Source organism: Lycium barbarum, chromosome 1 (assembly GCF_019175385.1).
Source record: "Lycium barbarum isolate Lr01 chromosome 1, ASM1917538v2, whole genome shotgun sequence".
In the NCBI taxonomy this organism is placed as follows: Eukaryota; Viridiplantae; Streptophyta; class Magnoliopsida; order Solanales; family Solanaceae; genus Lycium; species Lycium barbarum.
Genome location: NC_083337.1, coordinates 9,487,549 through 9,513,034, shown reverse-complemented (window position 1 = coordinate 9,513,034; position 25,486 = coordinate 9,487,549). Strand labels below are relative to the sequence as shown.

General features: G+C 34.8%; 2 protein-coding genes, 1 long non-coding RNA gene and 1 pseudogene across 6 annotated transcripts; all 4 read left to right on the top strand.

The window, feature by feature from the left end:
- The first annotated feature begins 2,343 nt into the window (after positions 1-2,343).
- LOC132631486 (uncharacterized) lies at positions 2,344-6,228 on the top strand. Its single transcript, XR_009578849.1, has 2 exons — positions 2,344-3,922; positions 5,860-6,228. It is a non-coding gene; the product is annotated as an uncharacterized LOC132631486 (long non-coding RNA).
- Positions 6,229-7,901: 1,673 nt separating this feature from the next.
- Positions 7,902-13,725, top strand: LOC132631456 (F-box/kelch-repeat protein At3g23880-like). Its single transcript, XM_060347034.1, has 2 exons — positions 7,902-9,255; positions 12,304-13,725. Exon 1 carries the CDS (start codon positions 7,997-7,999, stop codon positions 9,197-9,199), a length of 1,203 nt encoding a protein of 400 aa, XP_060203017.1. The 5' UTR covers positions 7,902-7,996; the 3' UTR covers positions 9,200-9,255; positions 12,304-13,725.
- A 1,181-nt stretch (positions 13,726-14,906) lies between these two features.
- Positions 14,907-16,082, top strand: LOC132609313 (F-box/kelch-repeat protein At3g23880-like; annotated as a pseudogene).
- Positions 16,051-23,715, top strand: LOC132631465 (protein NUCLEAR FUSION DEFECTIVE 6, mitochondrial-like). 4 transcript variants are annotated; one of them, XM_060347060.1, is made up of 3 exons: positions 16,051-17,343; positions 19,595-19,719; positions 23,430-23,715. In XM_060347060.1, exons 1-3 carry the CDS (start codon positions 17,192-17,194, stop codon positions 23,435-23,437), a joined length of 285 nt encoding a protein of 94 aa, XP_060203043.1. In that variant the 5' UTR covers positions 16,051-17,191; the 3' UTR covers positions 23,438-23,715. The 4 variants fall into 4 exon arrangements, with proteins under 4 accessions (XP_060203043.1, XP_060203031.1, XP_060203036.1 ...); XM_060347048.1 differs by lacking the exon at positions 23,430-23,715 and adding an exon at positions 23,095-23,418; XM_060347053.1 differs by lacking the exon at positions 23,430-23,715 and adding an exon at positions 21,753-21,944.
- Positions 23,716-25,486: the final 1,771 nt, after the last annotated feature.

Here is a 25,486-nt window from a genome sequence, read left to right as displayed (position 1 = left end):
TTCCTAATTGCTCTCTCTCCGGATGCATTAAGAAGAATTCTTTTTAAAAAAAGTACAAAACAACTATTCTTATCTCAATCCTTTTTAAAGAATATGTGTACACACATCTTAATGTTTTTCGGGCTCAATCAAAAACCACCTTTTTTCATTTAATTTTCTCTAAGTTTTGCTTTGATATTTCATGAACTTATTATGACTCAGTTTCGAATGCAACCCTTATATTTTAATACCTCTTATACTATGAAAATTATACACCTACACCCCTATGAGGTATGATCTGTAACTAAGCATATTAAAATGTAATAAGTAAAAGTAAATTAAAAATTATAAAGAAGAAGCTTTTATGTATTTATTTTATGAAATTTAATAACGAAGATAAATATTTTTTTGAATATCTTTATTCACGTATTTGATTAAAATAGAGAATAAATATTTTTTAAAACATGTATCTTTCGAAACTTATTAATAAGAAATGAATACAACTTACTTAATAAGATATAGCAGACTATTAGTAATAATTTCCTACACTTTAAACATAATTTATTATTCTATTAATAGATATAAAAATCTTTTAAATATTTATTAGCACATATCTTATTATTCTATTAATTTTGTACAATATCCAAACGTGCAAGTAAAATTTAATCAAACCTTATATATGAATTTTTTCTTTCGAATGAAACAAATAAAAAATCTTACCTTAAATATTTATTACTTTATGCTTAAATAAATGGAGCAGCAATGATCCCGTCTACGTAGAATATCACTACATCATAGAGGACCCCGCACATGACTTCTTATGTAATGGCTTAAATGCCCTTCAGATGAATTTTAATCTCCAATAATTAACATGTCGATCCATGTGGCTCGCTGGCTCTTCTAATTTAGTAGAAACTCTATCCGTCCAATTTATGCGAAAGTGTTTAATTGGATAGTGGAAACTTGTGAATTGTAATCTAAAACAAATTAGACATTTGTGAGCTATACTAAAAATGAAATGTTTAAAGTTAACTTATTGAGAAAAAGCTCATAATACCCTCAAGGAGGCAGGGAATTTGCCTTATGTGTCGAGCTCGTCGAACGACATTTGTCTAGTGTGGGTTATCTCTCTTGTGTGGTTTGCGGCTATTGCACAGAAATGGGGTTTACATGTGTGCACCCGAAGAGTGGTAGCTGCAGGTCCCTTGTCATAAAAAAAAAAAAAAAAAAAATTCAAAATAGTCCTTTAAGCTTGACTTATGAATTATCAATTATGATGGTACTTTAAATATTAGGTGAAGCATTAATAGTGCACTTTTAGCCCTTACTAACTATTTCCGTCAAAGACAAACGGAGGATCTCACTTGTCCCCTCCAAAAGCTCAAAATTTTATTACTTCATAGTACATTATAGAGGAGGGAGATTTTGGGACACTATGGCAGATTACATTATCAAAGCATTACTTGAAAAATGTAAATGCTAGTAATATGTAGTTTTCAAACAAATATTACCAGTATTATGCTTAAGCAAAGTGATTATAGACACATGGAGACTAAAATATCTACATACTTGCTAAAAAAGAATGAATATCACCATGAATGCCGAGATTTGGAACTTTAGTTTTCACATTTTGATGTTTATTTTACACTTTTGGAGCGGACAGGTGGGGTCCTCCAGTAGTCTTTGATGGAACTAAGTAAGCGTTTGGCCATGAATTTGGAAGAATGATTCATATTTTGATTTCCAACTTTGTTTATGAAATTTGCATAAAATTTTCTTCAACTTCAACTTCATATCATGATTGCAAATCTCAAGTTCTCAAAAAAGTTGGATTTGCCATTCCAAATTGTGAATTCAATTTTTTTAAGTATAAAACTTAGACTAAAAGTAACAATGCTGGGTCGTCTTGCCGCTCATCTGATTAGAAATGCATGTTCGATATGAAGAGATTATCCGTACCATGTGGGGTATTATATTAAAGAGTAATTACATTACAACTCAGGTTCAATTTTTCTTTTTATTAAACTAAAATTCGATCAATCGATGTTGTATTTTTTAAATTTGCCTTCTAGTAGTGTATTAACGTTGTTATGAACTATGATTTGTTTATGTGGTAAGATTGTATAAGAATTAGAGAAGTTTTGCTAGTTTTCACAACTTTTTGGAGTTTTCATGTTTATGAGAAAAAATACAACTTAAAAAATATAAATTCAAACAAAACTTCAACTTCAAATCAACCTGAATTGAAAATCACTAATTTCAAATCATATCTAAACGGGGCCTAAAAGTGCACTGTTTTAGCATACTCAGAAGGACCATTAATCCTCAATATTTAAAGTGGCATTACTTAATCCATAAGTCAGAGTTAAAGGACTATTTTAAGCCTTCCCTCTACTGGTAAAATGGGCGCAAAAAACTTTGGAACAGAGAAACTGACAACCCTAATGGAACCTGAGGGAGATGAAGCATCTCATCAACACCCAAAAAGGTAAAAACCACAAATAATACTCAATTTCCATCCACTTCAAGCAATAAAGATTCAATCTTGACAAACCCTATCTTACCACAAGAACTCATCACATCAATTCTTGTAAGACTTCCAGCCCTTATTTTATCAAGACCCATCTTAGTTTTTCTGTTAAGAATTGCACCCACTATAGATTACTGTTGAAATTTAAACGCAATATAAAACATTGTTCTGTTAGCTCTTTATTTTATGAGTCTGATATTAAGGCATTGGACTTGGATTATCCCCTAAAAACCCCCTGTAATTTTGTTCGTATTGTGGGTTCTGTTAATGGATTGATTTGTTTGCGTGTTGGGTTCAATGGCTTGGTTCTGTGGAATCCGTCAACTAGAAAGTTCAAGCAAGTAGCTAACCTTATGTCACGTGTGGTTTTGGGTATGATGAGGTTCACGATGATTATAAGGTAGTGAGTATTTTCCTTGACAGTTATAATCGCTACGTCGAGGCCAAAATATATAGTTTAATGAGTGATTCTTGGAGAACACTTGATGATTTCCAAGGCAAGGTGTTCCCCCGTCGTTCGAGCAAGTTGGTGAATGGGAAGCCTCACTTGGTTACTGATGATGATGGTTGGGGCATCATGTCCTTTGATTTGGTTGATGAGAAATGTAGGAAGATGGAGCAACCTTTCTACAACAACAACAACAACAACCCAGTGAAATCCCACAACGTGGGGTCTGGGGAGGGTAGAATGTACGCAGACCTTACTCCTACCAAGGTAGGACGGCTGTTTCCGAAAGACCCTCGGCTCAATAAAAAAACATAAAAAGAGGTCAGATAAGGCTAAGAGATTCAAAGCGATATGAAATGAAATAAAGCAAGCGACACAGATAACATAGGATAATCAAAGCACAGGAAATAATAGATAATAGCAGAAATTATACTGCGATAATGCGACTACTAATAAGACAGAATAACGAGACTATCTACTAGCCTTCTACCCTAATCTGGGTCCTCCAAACCCTCCTATGGAGCAACCTTTCTATAGAAGAGAAAATTTATGTTTGAATCTTGGAGTGTTGGGAAGTGATTTATCTGTAATCTGTAATTATTGGGGAAATTTTCAGATAACTCAAGCTGAGATGTGGATTATGAAGGAGTATGGGGTTAAGGAGTCTTGGACGAAACTTTACACCATCAAAAATCCTAAGGATATGCTTTCTCCAACCCTTTGCATGTCAAATGAAGGTGAATTATTGGGTGTTTTTGGATCGACTTTAATGATATACAATTCAAAGGATGACTTAAGAAGATATCCAGTGGTTACTAATATTGATAGAAGTCTTGAGGCGGAACACTATGTAGAAAGCCTAGTTTCTCCAATTTTACAAAACGAACAATGACACAACTTTGAAGGCTGCAAAAACTCGGGCAAATGACAGTTTGTCGCAAATGACAGTTTGTCGCTAACGACTTGTAAGTGTTCGCTCTATACATTTTCCATGTGTCGTTAAATTCTGCTTCTTTTGTCAAATATGGAACAATACATTGCATATATAAGGGTCATCTTTACACCACATCTGCTTAAATATTGTGGTTGTCCTTTTTGTTGTTGTATATTTTCGACGAACTACAACTTTTTGAAAGAACATTTTTTTCGCTTATAGTGTTTGGTGGCTTCTCCATTCTGAGTAAATGAGATTGGTCTTGCTTCTCTTTTAAGCGGTCCTTTGAGGGTACGTGTTGTGCCACTCTAGATTGAGTAAGACAGTAAGAGTAATGAGCACTAAGGCAAATGTGAATACCCCAATAATAATTAGCATAAATAGTCCTTGGCATGGTCATTATTTGATCTAGGGCCTGGGTTAATGATCATTTTTAGTGACACTTAATGACTGAATATCATCAAGTTTGGGTTTTTTCTGTTGCTGTTAATAGCTTACTGTTATTTCTTCGTGGCTATCTTCTCAATTATTTTTAGTTATTTGGTCAATCAACCGCTGAATCTTCTTTCACTTTGATTATACCGTTGACTTGAGCAAAATTAGGTTGAAGGAAGTGCTTGATGCTGTTGATGATTTTGACTACTTGATAAAATAAAAAGAAGTGGGTTGAAGGATAATTATATTTATAAAATGTTTAGCTGCTATGATCTTGATTATATAAGGCTCTTCTTCACTAATCATTCTCCATCTTGCCGAGCTTCTACTTGGATGCATGACTTTTGTCCCATTTAAATTTCAATGGCCCAGGTTTGTTTAACTAAACAACTACCCTGACCATAGTTGAGAAGGTAGATGTTACCACCATTCTTGGAGACAATCCTTATTTTCCAAAATTTTGTCTCATTTTGGGTTAAGCATAGGCACAGTATGAAGTGCTGATTTGCAGTGTCCCAAAGCAGTCTGAAACTTACATCTTTCTTTTCACTTCATCTTTTTCCCCTTCTGACCTGGTAGTCTTCGAGCTTAATTGGTATTCACGTGATGCGTTAAAGATTGGCTCACTGTTTATACAAAGGTTCAAGGTCTCAATTGCTAAAAGAGACCAAAATATTGGAGTTATAAACTCTTTTTTCTCTAGTCTGCAATGTCGCTTTATATATTCCGTATTTATTTTGAAGCTTCGTATCTTAGAGTAGATGTTCATCACCCAAAAGGAGTTGTCTTGGTTCATTTAATAGTTGGAAAGTACCTAATTTTGATTTCTCTTTATGTTGTGTGTGTGTGTTTATCTGAAGACTAAACATTTTATAGTAGAAATTTATCATTGAGAAGAGTAGTCTTTGAAGAGAATTTCTGAATTATGGTACTATTGGTTGCATCTCTTTTTTATTTTTTCCCAACTGTCAGAAGTGTTCTTTAATGCTTTTTCTCTATCCTTCTATTTTCCTCTTTGTATATGTATAGTATGTTTATCTGAATCATCCCTGAGAAAGTGTCCTCTGAAGGGAACTATTTTTTTGGCACTATAAAGCTATGAGTTCTTTTCTTGGTTTATTTACTTGCTGAAGAGTGCAGTATGCCAGATTTGTACCACGTTATTTTTTGCTGTTTCCATAGCACTAAGAGTTCTTCTTTTGACTTATTTAAAGCTTCATTACATCTCAAACTAGAAATCCAGTATCTAGCGAAGTTGGCCTTTACAGAGAGTATCCTTTTAAAATATAGTATTAGAAGGTAGCTGTAGAATGCCAATTTGTACATACTAAATCTTTAAGTAATTGGACGTCTCTCCGGAGAACCTATATGTTCCCTTATCAGTACTAGGATTTGCTTCCAGAAACCCTGGACAAGTCAATGTATCCTCTCTTAATTCTTTTTCTGCTCTATATACCTCTTACTTTTTCTAATAGACTTTCCAGTTCTGTAGCCATTAAGCCATCAACTGATACTTTCTCTGTTTTTAATTAGGTTTTATCATGCCTCTACTTTGTGGTCCTAAAGCTCGATCACCTGTTTGGAATCACTATGAAAAGCTTGAAGAAAGTGATGATTGATGGTGCCATTCGCTGCATACTTGGACTGGCTCCTTAAAGTTTCATGTTAAGCGTTGTTTGGATCGCATGGAGCAGGAGCATATAACTATAAAGATTGAGTAGTTATTGTTTAGTTGACTTGAATATGAACTATTTAGTACTATGTTTGGACTTAATATTCAAATTGTGTGACTGTTGTTTTGGTTTTCTGAAACTCTGGTAGTGCTGGACAATATATTGCTAGTGAACTGGCTGACTAATGCTTAATATTCAAATTGTGACTGCTGCAGACTGCAGTGCTGCTATACCTACTGTTTGACTGCTATATTCAGTTATTAGGTGTTGGAATTTTTTGATGGTTATAGCTGCTAATTAGTTCGAGCTACTGTTTGATTGTTTCCATGTTTCATCTTTTTTTTTTTTAAGGTAAATAAACAATTTTTTAAATATTACGTGGAGCATTAAATAGTACTTTTAAGTATGGTAAAGCAGTGCACTTTTAGTCCTTACTAATTATTTCCGTCAAAGTCAAACGGAGGACCTCACTTGTCCACTCTCAAAATAACTAATTTGTTACATTATAGAATATAGAGGACTACGAGGGAGATTTTTGGACACTGCCAGATTACATTATCAAAGCATTACTTGAAAAATGCAGAAATGAGACAAACTAATAAGAAATAATATCAAAATTAGTAAGTGAACTCTATTATTGAACTGTTTGCACCGCCAATGACCAACAATAAAGTAGTATGCGCCAAGATCAAGTCATTCTACATGCTAGTGCGAGTATAATATACTGGTAAAAGTATTCAAACAAATACTACCAAGTGATCATAGCCACATATGAAGATTAAATCATCTACATACTAGCTAAAAAAGAATGAATATCTCCCAACATGAATGCCGAGATCTGCAAACTTTAGTTTTCACTTTTTTATGTTTATATTTTACACTATTGGAGCGGACGATCTCACTTTATGGGATTTCACTGGGTATATTATTGTTGTACTGTTGAAGCAGACAGTTGAGGTCCTCCGGTAGTCTTTGACGGAAATAGTTAATAAGGACTAGAAGTGCACTATTTCAGCATACATGAAGGATTATTAATACTCCACCCAATATATATAAAGTACCATTATAATCCATAAGTCAAAACTTATAGGACTATTTTGAGCGTATCCTCTTAAATTGTTATCACTACAATGGGGCAACCCTTTAAAGACCGGCAGTTAACTGTTACAATTTTTTTTCACAATTCAAAAACCCCCTTTTTGGATGGTTATTTCCTGTGGTTCATTATTGTATTGTTTTTATGAAATCATATTTGTTTTCATTGTTCTTGAAATTATATTGTATGGTGTTATAAATCCGTTATAATTCCATAGTAATATAACTACGAAATACCTCACTTTTTGTAACCACAAATATGGTAGTTTTTGTGTGGTTACGTATTTTATCTCTCCATTATATCCACTCACCCCCCTCCCCCCCACCCGCAATCATATCCAAACCCTCCCCACCAGGGGTGGATTTAGGGGAGTGTGAGGGTGTTCACCCGAACACTCTCGAACAAAAAATTACAATGTATATATAGGATAAATTTTATGTGTTTGTGTACATATATAAGGTTTGAATAATCTAAACAAATTCAAAAGATCAGCTCAAGCGGTTCAGGGTGTTCAAAAGTCTCTCCAGCATCTGAGGTTCGATGCCTCCCCACCCCACCCCACCAACCTCCACCCTCTCCACCCCACCCCACCAACCCCCACCCTCTCCACCCCACCCATCACCTACTTATTTTTTAAAATTTTTATTTTATCCTTTACCTTAATTTAATTAATATATATAAATTAATTTATAATTAAGAGTCAAGACTAGTTCCGTAAATTTACGTGTTATTATACATTACCGCATGGTCAAACCTAACAATAAATATGTTATCAATCCACAACAAACCCGCAGTACATTGATTGATTTGTTATAATACATATAATACTGTACATTGTGAACCCGTGGGTAACGACCATCCAAACAGAGTGAAAATATATTGACAAAACTGGACAAATTCTATGCTGGCAAAAACTTTGGAACAACAGAAACTTGCAACCCTAATGGAACCTGAGGGGGATGAAGCATATCATCAACAGCCAAAAGTGTTCAAACCCACAATTAATACTCAATTTCCATCCACTTCAAGCAATAAAGATTCAATCTTGACAAACCCCATCTTGCCACAAGAACTCATCACGGCAATTCTTGTAAGGCTTCCAGTTAAATACCTTTTACAGTACAAGTGTGTTTCAAAAGATTGGTTTAGTTTAATCTCTAGTCCTTATTTTGTCAAGACCCATCTTAGTTTTTCTGCTAAGAATTGCACCCACCATAGGTTTCTATTGAAATGTAGACACACTGTTAAACATTGTTCTGTTAGTTCTTTATTTAATGAGTCTAGTATCAAGGCATTGGAGTTAGATTGTCCCATGAAATCCCCCTATAATTATGTTTGTATTGTGGGTTCTGTCAATGGATTGATTTGTTTGCGTGTTGGGTTCGGTGGCTTGGTTCTGTGGAATCCGTCAACTAGAAAGTTCAAGCAAGTAGCTAACCTTATGTCTACACGGATGTATAAATTCCCGGTCAGTGGCAAGTATGGTTTTGGATATGATGAGGTTCACGATGATTATAAGGTAGTGAGTATTTTCTTTGAAAGTAAGAATCGCTACATTGCCAATATATTTAGTTTAAAGAGTGATTCTTGGAGAACACTTGATGATTTCCAAGGAAGGGTGCTCTACCGTAGTTGGGGCAAGTTGGTGAATGGGAAGCTTCACTGGCTTACTGGTGATGATGCTTGGGGCATTATGTCCATTGATTTGGTTGATGAGAAATGTAGGAAGATGGAGCAACCTTGCTATAGAGAAGAAAATTTGATTTTGAATCTCGGAGTGTTGGGAAGTGATTTATCTGTAATCTGTAATTATTGGAGAAATTTTCAGATATCTCAAGTTGAGGTGTGGATTATGAAGGAGTATGGGGTTAAGGAGTCTTGGACGAAACTTTACACCATCAAAAATCCTATCGATATGCTTTGTCAGACCCTTTGCATGTCAAATGAAGGTGAATTATTGGGTGTTTTAGGATCGACCTTAATGATATACAATTCAAAGGACGACTTGAGAAGATATCCAGAGGTTGCTAATATTGATAGCAGCCTTGAGGCGGAACACTATGTAGAAAGCCTAGTTTCTCCAATGTTAGAAAACGAACAATGACACAACTTTGAAGGCTGCAAAAACTCAGGCAAATGACAGTTTGTAGCTAACAACTTGTAAGTGTTCGCTCTATACATTTTTCATGTGTTGTTAAATTCGGCTTCTTTTGTCAAATATGGAACAATACATTGCATATATAAGGGCCATCTTTACACCACATCTACTTAAATATTGTGGTTGTCCTTTTTGTTGTTGTATATTTTTGACGAACAACAACTTTTTGAAAGAACATTTTTTTCGCTTATAGTGTTTGGTGGCTTCTCCATTCTAAGTAAATGAGATTGGTCTTTCTTCTCTTTTAAGCGGTCCTTCGAGGGTACAGGTTGTGCCACTCTAGATTGAGTAAGACTGTAAGACAATGAGCACTAAGGCAAATGTGATACCCCAATAATAATTAGCATAAATAGTCCTTGGCATGGTCATTATTTGATCTAGGGCCTGGGTTAATGATCATTTTTACTGACACTTAATGAAGAGGCAGAGGAATCACTGAAATCATGGAATAACAGTTAAGGTCTGAAATATCATCAAGTATGGGTTTTTTCTGTTGCTGCTAATAGCTTACTGTTATTTCTTCGTGGCTATCTTCTCAATTTTTTTTTAGTTATTTGGTCAATCACCGCTGAATCTTCTTTCACTTTGGTTATACTATCTTCTCAAGTTTTTTTTAGTTATTTGGTCAATCACCGCTGAATCTTCTTTCACTTTGGTTATACCGTTGACTTGAGCAAAATTAGATTGAAGGAGGTGCTTGATGCTGTTGACGATTTTGACTACTTGATAAAATAAAAAGAAGTGGATTGAAGGATAATTATATTTATAACATGTTTGGCTGCTATAATCTTGATTATATAAGGCTCTTCTTCACTAATCATTTTCCATCTTCCCGAGCTTCTACTTGGATGCATGACTTGTGTCCCATTTAAATTTCAGTGGCCCAGGTTTGTTTAACTAAACAACTACCCTGACCATAGTTGAGAAGGTAGATGTTACCATCATTCTTGGAGACAATCCTTATTTTCCAAAATTTTGTCTCATTTTGGGTTGAGCATAGGCACAGTATGAAGTGCTGATTTGCAGTGTCCCAAAGCACTCTGAAACTCACATCTTTCTTTTCACTTAATCTTTTTCCCCTTTTGACCTGGTAGAGCTTAATTGGTATTCACGTGATGCGTTAAAATTGGCTCACTGTTTATACAAAGGTTCAAGCTCTCAATTGCTAAAAGACTCACCAAAATATTGGAGTTATAAACTCTTCTTCTCTAGTCTGCAATGTCACTTTATATATTCCGTATTTATTTGAAGCTTCATATCTTAGAGTAGATGTTCATCACCCAAAGGGAGTTGTCTTGGTTCATTTAATAGTTGGAAAGTACATAAGTTTGATTTCTCTTTATGTATTGTGCACGTGTGTTGATCTGAAGACTAAACATTTTATAGTAGAAATTTATCATTGAGAAGAGTAGTCTTTGAAGAGAATTTCTGAATTATGGTACTATTGGAGTATTGGTTGCATATCTTTTTTTCCCCCCAACTGTCTGAAGTGTTCTTTAATGCTTTTTCTCTGTCCCTCTATTTTCCTCTTTGTATATGTATAGTATGTTTATCTGAATCATCCCTGAGAAAGTGTTCTCTGAAGGGAACTATTTTTTGGCACTGTAGTGCTATGAGTTCTTTTCTTGAGAAAATCGTCAAATGCCCCCTCAACGTTTAGTCGGATTAATTATGACGCACCCAATCTTTACGGGTGACGTATTACCCCCTGGACAATTTTAAAGTGAAATTAATACCTCCCTGGATGGTGAGGTGGCACAGAGAGTGTAGTTCACTCTCTTTGAGAGAGTGAGAAGCAAATAAAAACGTTAAAAACATAAATTATAAGCATTATTTAGTTTTTTTTTTTAAAAAAAAATTCTCTCTTCTTTTTTCCTCTTATTCCCTTATTCTTCTCTTCCCGCCATTGTCCACCGCCGTCCACCACCCTCCACCTCCGCCAGTTAATTTTCTAAAAATTAACCCATTACTTCCCCCCTTCTTTAACCCAAACCCAACTCCAAAACTTGCCCAGCCACCAGCCTAATCCTAACACTATCCTCAACTTCCTCTCCTTCCCCACTATCATCTTCCTCATCATCCTCCATTAGAGGATACCCCATCATCACGGGTAAAGCTCAATCATTTCATTATTGGGGGAATTCTCTGTTACATCCAATTCAACATCCTCAAACACTTCCGTATACTTCAACATCCACAAATACATATACACCTAAAAAGTGAGCAAAGACATAAAAGATGGGAAAAAAAAAATCAATCAAAGAAAAACCAGAATTTCAGTACCCATTTGACAGAAATAGAAAAAAAGAAGAAGTCCATTTAGCCTTGTTTGTTGGTATTGTTTAGTATAGCATTCTTGATTTGGTGAAAAATGGCTTCATTTGGTGATGGATTGGCTTTATTTGGTGTAGAAATTTCAAAATTAGAAGTAAAAGGTGAAAAAATACACGTCAGGCGCATGCATTGCACCACTCAAATACAGATCTGGTGGTAGCGTTTCAGGGGGGTAATAATTCCATTTAAAAAATAGTCAGGGGGGTAATAGGTCACCCGTAAAGGTTGGGTGCGTCATAATTAATCCGACTAAACGTTGAGGGGGCATTTGACTATTTCTCTTCTTTTCTTGGTTTATTTAATTGCTGAAGAGTGCAGTATGCCAGATTTGTACTATGTTATTTTTTGCTGTTTCCATAGCACTAAGAGTTCTTCTTTTGACTTATTTAAAGCTTCATTACATCTCAAACTAGAAATCCAGTATCTAGTGTAGTTGGCCTTTACAGAGATTATCCTTTTAAAATATAATATTAGAAGATATCTGTAGAATCCCAATTTGTACATACTAAATCTTTAAGTGATTGGACGTCTCTCCGGAGAACCTATATGTTCCCTTACCAGTACTAGGATTTGCTTCCAGAAACCCTGGACAAGTCAATGTATCCTCTCTTAATTCTTTTTCTGCTTTATATACTTCTTACTTTTTCTAATAGACTTTCCAGTTCTGTAGCCGTTAAGCCATCAACTGATACTTTCTCTGTTTCTCTGTTAATTAGGTTTTATCATGCCTCTACTTTGTGGTCCTAAAGCTCGATCACCTGTTTGGAATCACTATGAAAAGCTTGAAGAAAGTAATGATGGATGGTGCCATTCGCTGCGTCCTTGGACGGGCTCCTTAAAGTTTCATGTTAAGCGTTGTTTGGATCGCATGGAGCAGGAACATATAACTATTAGGATTGAGTAGTTATTGTTTTGTTGACTTGAATATGAACTATTAGTCCTATGTTAGGACTTAATATTCAAATGTGTGACTGTTGTTTTGGTTCGCTGAAACTCTGGTGGTGCTAGACAATTTATTGCTAGTGAACTGCCTGACTAATGCTTAATATTCAATTTGTGACTGTTACCGTGCTGCTGTAGCTACTATTTGATTGCTATATTCAGTTATTAGGTTCTGGAATTCTTTGATGGTTATAGCTGCTGATTAGGTATAAGCTACTGTTTGATTGTTTCTGTGTTTCATCTTTTTTCTCATTTCAGGTACTTCGAAGATATTGCTTAAATGTCTGTATATCAATTGTTATACCTGCTATTTTCTACTTGCAATTGGTCTTACTAACATCGTGTGCTGCTGCCTGCTAATACTTATTGAAAACTGTTAGATTCCAATTTAATGAAACTTGGTTCAGGTGCAAATTACTTGATAACTGAAATACCCTATTAGACTCTCAAGAGTACTATATTGGTTGGTCACGTTGTCTGTAAGTGATTCTCAATGAAGAAAAATTTACAAGGTTAAAATTATTTTTTATGTATATATATTAGACTTTGAACCCCCTTAAGCTTCTTCGTATTTTTACATTTTTATATTTTGAACCCCCTCGGCAAAAATCTTGGCTCCGCCACTGCTTTGAAGGCTGCAAAAACTCAGGCAAATGACAGTTTGTAGCTAACAACTTGTAAGTGTTTGCTCTATGCATTTTCCATGTGTTGTTCTATTCTGCTTCTTTTGTCAAATATAGAACAGTACATTGCATATATAAGGGCCATCTTTACACCACATCTACTTAAATATTGTGGTTGTCCTTTTTGTTGTCGCATATTTTCGACGAACAATAACTTTTTGAAAGAACGTTTTTTCACTTATAGTGTTTGGTGGCTACTGGCTTCTCCATTCTAAGTAAATGAGATTGGTCTTTCTTCTCTTTTAAGCGGTTCTTTGAGGGTACATATTGTGCCACTCTAGATTGAGTAAGACTGTAAGAGTAATGACCACTAAGGCAAATATAACTATTAGGATTGAGTAGTTATTGTTTTGTTGACTTGAATATGAACTATTAGTACTATGTTAGGACTTAATATTCAAATGTGTGACTGTTGTTTTGGTTTTCTGAAACTCTGGTGGTGCTAGACAATTTATTGCTAGTGAACTGGCTGATTAATGCTTAATATTCAAATTGTGACTGTTACCGTGCTGCTGTAGCTACTATTTGATTGCTATATTCAGTTATTAGGCTCTGAAATTCTTTGATGGTTATAGCTGCTGATTAGGTATAGCTACTGTTTGATTGTTTCTGTGTTTCATCTTTTTTCTCATTTCAGGTACTTCGAAGATATTGCTTAAATGTCTGTATATCAAATGTTATGCCTGCTATTTTCTACTTGCAATTAATCTTTACTAACATCGTGTGCTGCTGCCTGCTAATACTTATTCAAAACTGTTTGATTCCAATTTAATGGAACTTGGTTCAGGTGCAAATTACTTGATAACTGAAATACCCTATTAGACTCTCAAGAGTACTATATTGGTTTGTCACGTTGTCTGTAAGTGACTCTCAATGAAGAAAAATTTCCGTGTGAAATCTTTAACGGTTAAACCGATAACCGATCAATAACCGATTAATTCAGTGATATCTAAACTGTTTTTAATGGTTTAGCATGTTTACAAATCGCCAATAGCAATTGTGAGCTACAACCATTAGGTTAACAATGATGGATCATGGAATGAATCTGTCGCCCCTCAAACTTTCCGCTCAAAGGAGATCTCGGGAAGCAACGTTGTTGATGACATGGTTTCTAGCAATGTCATCCTTTATGAGCCTGGAGAGCACCCTGATCATGTTGTTGTGATTAAGGTAATAATTACTATAGTAAATAATACTATAATTTACAACACTTACTAATTAGATTTGAATTGGTGGCTAAACTTTGATTCCCTTCTCAAAAATTAGAAAAATGTTATTCTTTTTTAGACCGACTAAAACAAAAAAAAGTATCAAGTATATTAGGAGGAGGGAATATTATTTTAATTTGTAGCTAAACAATTTTATTTGACTACGATTTTATCAAACGACATGACACATCTTTAGTTTGCTGAGGACATGACCTTAAATAGGTATGGAGGTTGAGAATTACATAAGGATAGTAAATAGCCGGGTATTATCGTACTTTATGTGGAGAGGCAGGGGCTAGTCTCCTCTGCTCATCTGCTTGTACTTAGTAGTAGTATAAGTTGGTATTCACGTAGTATCTTTTTCATCAATTTTACCACTATTTGGTGTTCCACTAGCTTTGTTCATTTTGATATTTTGCTGTCGTTTTCCCCCTCTTTTATTCCTGCTTTGGTTACCTTTTTAGAGTGGAGAGTCTAGCAACCCTAATGGAACCTGAGGGAGATGAATCCTCTCATCCAACACCCAAAAGGTTCAAACCCACAAATAATACTCCATTTCCATCCACTTCAAGCAATAAAGATTCAATCTTGACAAACCCCATCTTACCACAAGAACTCATCACAGCAATTCTTGTAAGGCTTCCAGTTAAATACCTCTTACAGTTCAAGTGTGTTTCAAAAGATTGGTTTAGTTTAATCTCTAGTCCTTATTTTGTCAAGACCCATCTTAGTTTTTCTGTTAAGGATTGCACCCACCATAGATTACTGTTGAAATTTAAACACAATCTAAAACATTGTTCTGTTAGCTCTTTATTTTATGAGTCTGATATTAAGGCATTGGACTTGGATTATCCCCTAAAAACCCCCTGTAATTTTGTTCGTATTGTGGGTTCTGTTAATGTATTGATTTGTTTGCGTGTTGAGTTCAATGGCTTGGTTATGTGGAATCCGTCAACTAGAAAGTTCAAGAAAGTAGCTAACCTTATGTCTACATGGACGTATAAATACGCGGTCAAGGTCAAGTATGGTTTTGGGTATGATGAGGTTCACGATGATTATAAGGTAGTGAGTATTTTCTTTGACAGTAAGAATCGCTACGTCGATGCCAAAATATATAGTTTAATGAGTGATTCTTGGAGAACACTTGCTGATTTCGAAGGCAGGGTGCTCTAACATAGTTCGGGCAAGTTGGTGAATGGGAAGCTTCACTGGGTTACTGATGATGATGGTTGGGGCATCATGTCCATTGATTTGGTTGATGAGAAATGTAGGAAGATGGAGCAACCTTGCTATAGAAAAGAAAATTTAATTTTGAATCTTGGAGTGTTAGGAAGTGATTTATCTGTAATCAAATCAGTAATCTGTAATTATTGGAGAAATTCTCAGATAACTCAAGCTGAGGTGTGGATTATGAAGGAGTATGGGGTTAAGGAGTCTTGGACGAAACTTTACACCTTCAAAAATCCTACCGATATGCTTTGTCCAACCCTTTGCATGTCAAATGATGGTGAATTATTGGGTGTTTTTGGATCGACTTTAATGATATACAATTCAAAGGATGACTTAAGAAGATATCCAGAGGTTACTAATATTGATAGAAGTCTTGAGGCAGGACACTATGTAGAAAGCCTAGTTTCTCCAATTTTATAAAACGAACAATGACACAACTTTGAAGCAGTGGCGGAACCACATAGAGCCGAGGGTGTTCATCCGAACCCCCTCGGGAGAAAAAAACACTGTTTTTACAAGGTTAAAATTATTTTTTATGTATATATATTAGACTTTGAACCCCCTTAAGCTTCTTCGTATTTTTACATTTTTATATTTTGAACCCCATCGGCAAAAATCTTGGCTCCACCACTGCTTTGAAGGCTGCAAAAACTCAGGCAAATGACAGTTTGTAGCTAACGACTTGTAAGTCTTCGCTCTATACATTTTCCATGTGTTGTTAAATTCTGCTTCTTTTGTCAAATATGGAACAATACATTGCATATATAAGGGTCATCTTTACACCACATCTGCTTACATATTGTGGTTGTCCTTTTTGTTGTATATTTTTGACGAACAACAACTTTTTGAAAGAACGTTTTTTTCGCTTATAGTGTTTGGTGGCTTCTCCATTCTAAGTAAATGAGATTGGTCTTTCTTCTCTTTTAAGCGGTCCTTTGAGGTTACACGTTGTGCCACTCTAGATTGAGTAAGACTGTAAGAGTAATGAGCACTAAGGCAACTGTGAATACCCCAATAATAATTGGCATATATAGACCTTGGCTTGGTCATTATTTGATCTAGGGCCTGGGTTAATGATCATTTTTACTGACACTTAATGAAGAGGAGTTCTTCAATGGGTTGAAGAGATGATGATTGTTGTGGGGTGGCTGAAATAATGGGTTTTTTTGTGGAGATTCTTTGGATTGTGATGATGGATTTTAAAAAGGTTAATTTAGTGGGATGTGAAGTGAAGAGAGGGTGTGGAATTTTGGTGGAAATAAACATGGATTGAAGAAAGGGAAGGAGGAAAATTGGTGAGTTTGATGATGAATTTAGTTGCTGCTGTAGAGAGGAAAGGCAGATTCGAGAGAAGAGACAGCCAAGAGATTGAAAAAGGTATCTGACAAGGTGAAGAGGCAACCCCTGTCCCCACCCTAGTAGAAACTATTTTACTTGTCCACAATAATTGTTTTCTTGATTTTTTAGTCTAAGTAAATTTTATTTCAAATTGGAAGATCAATTTGAAACCCCCAAACAAAGCCCTTTTTACCTCAACAAACATGGCCACTATCACCGCCAGGTCCCTCCTCCGTTCTGCCACTACTTCCGGCCGTACAGCCGCCGGAAGACTCGCCGGCGGCACCAAGCCAAAGGCCTCTTCATCTCCCTTTCGTATCCCTTCGCAGAAACCACTCACTGCTCGCATTTTCAGGTCAGTACTAATATTTTTTTTTTTTTGGCCATATCCTTTATCATTGTTTTAAAAGGCAGTGTCAGGACTCGCCCCGGGGCTCGCCTCGGGGCAGGGCAGTGGCAAAACGTCCTGGGACTAACGTGCGGGGCTTAGTTCCTATGAGGCTTACGCCCTAAGCGCCCAATCGTACGCCTTAAACACGCCTAACGCTCAACGCCCAGGGCTCGCCTAAAAGTTCTTACACAAATTATATTTTAAATTCCTTAATTAAAATCATTCACCCTCATAATTGTTTAACAAAATAATGATACTTGATAGTTTTTCATCTATAGAAATAGAAGATTGGGTGTAACTCATATAACAAGTCATAGTATTGGATATTTACTATTTGAGAACGTCGTGAGGGTGAATATCACTTAATTTTTTAAAAAAAAACACATAGCGGAATTGTACATTTTCACTTGTCATTGGTCATAAGTCCTATGTATCAGAATTATCATATAATTTTATTTTTTGTTCATGAAGAAGTTATGTTTTAATTGTAATATTGATAAATTTTATTGATTATTTGCTTATAGGGAGATAAAATGAATAGTATGATAGTAATAGTGTTTTAAGAAACTGTGTTTTTTTCCGTATTTGAAAGTTAAAATGTTAGAATTATTTTGCATTTCATAATAGCTTTTATTTCATTGTATTGTTTATACTTGTAAAATTATGTTATATATAATTACAAGTTATAAGCGGTGTATAATGGATTGCTTTGATCATTTTTTTGTGTGGATCAAGCGCGCGCGCGCGCGCTCACACACACACACACATATACATGCATACATACATACATATATATATATATATATATATATATATATATATTTACAGTTTTCTTTTATTTTTTTTATGTAATTTTACCTATTTAAAAATATTTATTGTAATTATATTATTTTAAGAAATACTAAAAATTAAATACCCATGGGGTTTACACCCCGTGCCTCTAGGCTTACGCCTCGTCGAGGCGTATGTAAAACGCCCCGCCTTACGCCCCCCCCCCCCCCCCCCCCCCCCCCGCCTTTTAAAACACTGATCCTTATTAGTAGTATTATTTAGTAATCGCGTTGTGTCTTATTCTTTCCATGTGTATTACCCTATGTTGTTTCATTTGCTTTGTATCTTGTTGTATAATTACACTGTATGTTAATTGGATCAACAATGCTATCAAAATTGACCCATTTTTTTAATTCTTACAAAAAATAACCCAAACTTTTCTCTCTCTCTCTCTCTGCCTTCTTATATGTTTGTATATGTTAGTATATATTGGTATAAGTGTTTGTATATGTTTGTATATAGATATATTTTGGGCTATTTTTTTGCAATGTAAATGACCAACTTGTATATTTTTGAAATTTTCCCATTTTTGCAACCTTGCGTCGAAAACTATTTTTGGGCCGAGGGACTATCAGAAACAGTCTGCATACATCCTAACCTCCCCAAACCCCACTTGCGGAATTACACTGGGTATGTTATTGTTGCTGTTGCATTTTCACCAATTGTTTGAATATGTACCCTTAATTGCTTACATATGCTATTGACCCAGATAGATTATATGCACATATATATGCAATTTGAATTTCACCAATTATTTGAGTATTTACCCTTAAATGTTTACATATACTATTGAACCAGATAGATTATATATACATAGTTTAAAATTTTCACCTATTATTCGAGTATTTACCCTTAATTGTTTACATATGCTATTGACCTAGTTAGATTATATGCAGATATATATGTAATTTAGATTCTCACGAATTATTTGAGTGTTTACCCTTAGGGGTTGTTTGGTTGCTGGTTAGAGTTATATAGGTATTAGTAATGTAGGGATTACTAATGCAGGGTTTAGGTATTCATGTATTAGTTATATCTTGTAGAAATTAAAACATAGATTCCCTCATAACTTATACTGCACATGTATTAGTTATGTGGATTTCTAAATTGCTGATCAAACACCATATTCGATGTGTTGAATTTTATACATAGCAAGAAAACGCTACCAAACATGGTACAAGTTATGCATAATTTAATACATGAATAGATCACCTCCTAACCAGCAGCTGAATGACCCTTAGTTGTTTACATATGCTATTGACTCAGGTAGATTATATGCACATATATATATGAAAATTTGAACTTTTTCCAATTATTTGAGTATTTGCCCTTTATTTTTTTCTATGATATTGACCCAGATAGATTTTTTCTTTATATTTTGTAGATCACCTGTTGAAATGAGTTGTATAAGAGTGGAAACGATGTTTCCATATCACACTGCTACTGCCTCTGCATTGCTGAATTCGATGTTATCTGCCACTCCTCGAAGCTATGGTTGGAATCTTGAAGGTAAATTTTTCACTTCTTTTTGGATTATTGTATGGATGCGTACGAGAATTAATTTGTTGGGTGCATGATTTTATAAATATAAATGGTTCATAAATATCCGCATTTCTTCTTTCCAAATTGAATCTGTATACTTTTGTTGGTGTCGTGTTTAATGTGTGAGCTTGTAGTTCCTATCACTAAATGCCATTGAGGAATTTACATTTGCCCTAAGTTTCTATAAGATTGTGCTGTGTAATCTTTCACTTGTTTGGTCATTAGCTTATATTTAGCTTTTGCCTCTTCTCTGTTTCTGTACTTTAGTTTTTGTGTGGACTGGAATATGGCATAAGTTGACTGCATGGGCTGCTATTAGGAGTATGAAATTTTTGTATTTGCTTGAGCCTTGAGTGGTTATTGAACCCCAAGAAAACACTATTCTCAGAACTTCACTGCTGCCCCCTTCCCCGCCGGTCATCTTCTTCCCAGACCCTCGCCCTATCTTCCTCCATAGAACTCTCCCCAAACCCCAAGCACTACCTCAAATAGTGTTTTTAGGAAAATCCCGATTGGTCATGAATAAATAACACGGAAAAAGGGAAGGCATGTCCCTAAATAATCGGGTTTGTTCTATGATTGCCCTCGTTAACGTATTGGCTCCCTAAAACCCACACCATTAGTTTTAGGGGCAATTTTAAGCCAATTGAAAAGTGTGAGGCTTTAGGGAGCGAATAGGTCAACAGAGGGCAATCATAAAACAAACCCGATTATTTAGGGGCATTTTTGGTCCTTTTCCGTTGATTTAATGTATTCATGTTGAACCCATGAATGCATCTAATAGTTATATTAACTTAATGGACTCATGAATTGTTGTGAATGCTAGAGATCCTGGGGGTACAATGTTAGTTCTGATGCAGCAAATATAATTAGGAGAAGCTCCAGGATGAGAATGAAAAACATACGACTTGGTGACTACATTGTGGATAAAGGCTAATAGCAGTTTTGTGGTTTACACGTGAGAAGTGAACATTAGCAGTTATAAAAAAGAGCACTCACGTACTCAGTTAGGCATCATGGAAGTTGTGGACTCTCTAATTTTTTTTTTTTTTTTGACAAGGGGACTCTCTACTTGTTCTCATCTCCTTTCTGCACTTTTCTATTCCTCTCATTTCTTCTTGTTGTTTGTCTATGTTAACTTCCTATTAATTGCATTCTAGTTGTTTCATTCTAAGTTGCGCGGACTCTTCACTTTCAATGCGCACCCATGTCGGATTCTCCAAAAATACATTACTTTTGGAGAATTTGACACGCACCCGTTGACATTTTTTAAGAGTCCGAGCAACATAGGTTTCATTGAACAATCTCAAGTTGTAATCTTTCTTTATTGTTTAATTTACATACTCAGTTAGTTAGTAATTCAATATCGTGTGTTTGAATCGTAGCAACTACTACATGAATGATTTATCAATGTATTTAGATAGTTTTTGAGTAACTATCAATGTATACAGATAGATACTTGACTTTGGTCGACGTAATTTAATTCACCAATATATTGTGTACACAACTAATCATTCATCCAAGTACATAAATGAAGTTCTTTATAAATACGAGTATGTGACTATGAAGGTCAAAATTTGCTAATACTGTACCTAGCAAAACTTGTTAACATGATATTTGACATTAGATTAATGTGTTTCCAATGGAATTAATCATGTTCATATGGTTGTTTCTGGGGCAGGATGCATTTTATTTGTCAATATTAAGAATAGTGTGACCTTTGTCTTTTATAAGACCTTTGTCAGACTTTTTGTTTTGTTGCCTTTTCTGTTATGTCCTTCTAGTCTACAACGTAAACTCCTATAGTTGAAATTCTTCCAATAAAACTCTCAGTCAGAACTCTTTAAATGCTTATAGGTTCAGTTTACAGAAAGAGTGATATGTTCTTATCCAAGATATCAATATATATTGACATGTCGTTGAGCCTTGAAATACGCAATTGATGTATTTGTTATGCCTGTCTGAATGTAGATTAATGTAGAAATACGTGTTTCTTGCAGATTTGTGAATCATGCAGCTGATATTGATTTATCGATGAGTTAATTGCATAATAAGCCTCAGGAAAACTGAATCAGATTTTATGTCAGACCGAAAGTTGCTTAGCATAGAAAATTTTCCTTTCCGTTTGTAGTTGTAAGATGTAAGAGAAAAGGACCAAAATCATCCATAATGTTTGGGTTTGGATCAAAATCATACATATTCTTTCACATGGTGCACTAATAGTACATTATGTTTGCATAAGTGGTGCACTTTTAGTCACAATCCCAAATAAATTTAACGGAAAAGAACAAAAATGCCCCTGAACTTTTAGAAAAGGTATAAAAATACCCTTTATTCATCTATTTTGCTAAAACTACCCCTCAATTCAACTTTTTGAGAATTTATTCCCCTTGACTAACGGACAACACTAATATTTAAAAAAAAAAAAAATTAAATTGCACATGACATTTTATTACTGAAAAATTGATTTATTCTTTTAAAAAGAAATCTGAAAAATCGTTATTTGTAGAATAAGGAAAAATAATTTTTCAACATCCATTTCTTTAAAAAAACAAATGTAGTAAGCCTTTTATATATATATATAAAAAAAAAAAACAGAATTGAATTTTCATTAAAACATGTGGAATTGTTTTAAGTTTGGAAAAAAAAAATTAACGGGTGGAAACCCCATTTTTTTTTTAGAAAATTCAATTTTTAAATCTGAAAAACTGATTGTTTTTCTAAGTAAAATGTGCAAAACTAATACTCCATAATTTTCTTCTAGATTTAAAAAAAGATAGTTTTCTGTTTTTTTTTTAAACACAGTTTTTCCATAAAAAAATTAATTTTTTCAGATTTTTATAAAAATCCAATTTTTCACATTTTGAAAAGAAAAAAAATTAATGTTGTCCGTTAGTCAAGGTTTTACTCGTTAAAAAAAAGTTTTCCAAATTTAAAAAAATTCCAAGGTTTCAGATTTATTTTTAAAAGAATAAATCAATTTTTCAGTAATAAAATGTCATGTGCAATTTATTTTTATTTTTAAAAAAAAAAAATTAGTGTTGTCCGTTAGTCAAGGGGAATAAATTCTCAAAAAGTTGAATTGAGGGGTAGTTTTAGCAAAATAGATGAATAAAAGGTATTTTTATACCTTTTCTAAAAGTTCAGGGGCATTTTTGTTCTTTTCCGTTAAATTTATTTGGGATTGTGACTAAAAGTGCACCACTTATGCAAACATAATGTACTATTAGTGCACCATGTGAAAGAATATGTATGATTTTGATCCAAACCCAAACATTATGTATGATTTTGGTCCTTTTCTCTAAGATGTAAGCGACATTCTAATACTTGGCATTTAATCAGATTGCAACGATGATGTATGATGAATGTCAGAGAGTTCAAGTGAAGTTTATGTCCAAGGGGTCTTAGAGAAAAATAGTAGAGTACTGAATGAGAACATGAGATTCTTTCCCTTTCTGTATACTCTAGCTTCTATTGAAGTATATCACCGATGGCTATTTACTTTTTCAAGTCCTAAGTCAGCTTATTATAATTATAGATTATGTGAGGGTTGAAGTTGACTTGGCGCCAGAGCATTTGATCACATTTCGTTACGATTATGGTGTAAAGCAATATATTACCTGATTTTAGTTTCCTGGGATTGTTCTGAAAGCATCTAATATTTGGTATTCAATCAGATTTATGATGAATGTGATCAGAAGGTTCAAACGGAGTTTTACCAGGCAGTCGAAGAGAATGTCTGAACATAGGGTACGATAGGAGCTCCAACGAAGAAACATATGTTTTTTTTCTTTTTCTGTAGCTTCCATTTTACTTTTCTTCTAATATTCACATTTGTGATTTGTCAGATGCTGACCCCTCCAGTGAATTCTGGATTCTACTTGAGTTTTATTTTGTTACTCGGAGTATTTACTTGTTGAACGACTTCTAAACTGAATACCAGTATACAGCATAAGCATCTAACCTTGTCTATGACTTTGTAGCTGGAATATTGTACACATCTAACCTTGTCTATGACTTTGTAGCTGGAATATTGTACACAGTTCTCAGGTTTGTACCATGAACAATTTTTCCCCAAATATAACGGAGGGGATGGGTTGATGCATGGAAATTGGAAAATTTAATGTGTGTGCGTGCGAACACACATATTTAATATGGAGCGAGGTCATATGATGTTACGCATCTAGTATGAGAGTCATATCGATGCTTCATGAATCTTTGGTGGACGAAGATACCATGTAAATGTAAATGTGCTAGTCAGAGGTAGCAAGGGGTACCAGGTAGAATAAATTAGATGCATGCAAGTTAGCTCAGTTAAGTGAAATTTTGTAGTAGCTTTAGCCAGTGGCATCTCTTAGCAATCAAAATTTAATAAACATAGATGGCTTCATCAAAAGATGTCACCACAACAATATAGTATAGCATTACTATATTACCTTAACCATAACATATGTCAACACCTTCAAAAGTATCTTGAGTGCACTTGAATCATGACAATTATGCGTTGTTTTCCTTCCTATCCTGCTCCGCCGATTATCCTGCTCGTATCAACCAAATCCTCCAGTGTTGTCAATTCGCCTTGGGACATTAATTTTGTTGGCTCTATAGGCAAGCTCACGGGCTACCGAAGGAAAGAGATGCAGTCTCTCCCTTGGCCTTTAAGAGATGAGAGTTTAGAGAAGAAAATATCTTTTGCGCGTTAAGTTTTTTTCTCACGAATAGGAATTTGGAGAAATCATAACTAGACTTAATCCTTTTACACTCAATCCTTGTTTTTCTACCTAACTTTACTTGTCAATAACTTGTATTTCATTTAGGATAGGAACAACCAGGGGCGAATTTAGGCATAAAAAATGGGTCACGTGAACACGTAATCACCCGACTAAACTTGGTATATTATGTATATAATTTTTAAAATATATTTAATATTAACCGAAGGAACACATGGTCAAACTAGACTGAGTGGAGCATTGGTGTGCTAGGTTTAATCCCTTAAGTTTGTGGGATCGAACCCAACTAAATGCACTTCCTTTTATTTTTTTTAATTTTATTTAAAATGGTGAATCCATCCTCTTAAAATCCTGGATTCGCCTTTGGGAACAACATTATGTTTTTAAGAACAGAAAAGAGTCAAATATACCCTTGAACTTTGGGAAATAGTTTATCAATACCCTTCGTTATACTATTGGGTCAATTATGCCCTTACCGTTGTACTTTGGACTCAAATATACCCTTCTTTTTACTTTGAGTCCAAATATATCCTTTTTCCATTAAAGTTGTCCAAGGTGGACATAAGATATGACGTGATACTAACAACTCGGTAAGGTGGAAACCACATGGCATGCCACCTCACCACCCCAACCCATTTACCCCTCTCTTCTCCCTTCTTCTTCGACCACTACCATCTCCCTCCCTCCACAACCTTTGCAACCATTAGCACCACCGCACCACCACTTTTTAAGGTCTTTAAAAAAAAAAGACAAAAAAAGTATAATTGTTTTCCTCTTTTGATTCACTTTCTGAGAAAATGAGCAGTGGAGATCTTCTTAATATCGAACCCTTTGACCTCAAATTTCCTTGTCAGTTTCCTCATTTCCCATCTCTCTCTCTCTCTTTTTTTTTTTTTTTTTTGCATAATCTTTTTAATGCATTTTTTTTTCTAATGTGGTTAATCAGTCGAGCTGAAGAAGCAGATCTCTTGTTCAATTCATTTGTCAAATAATACTGAAAACCA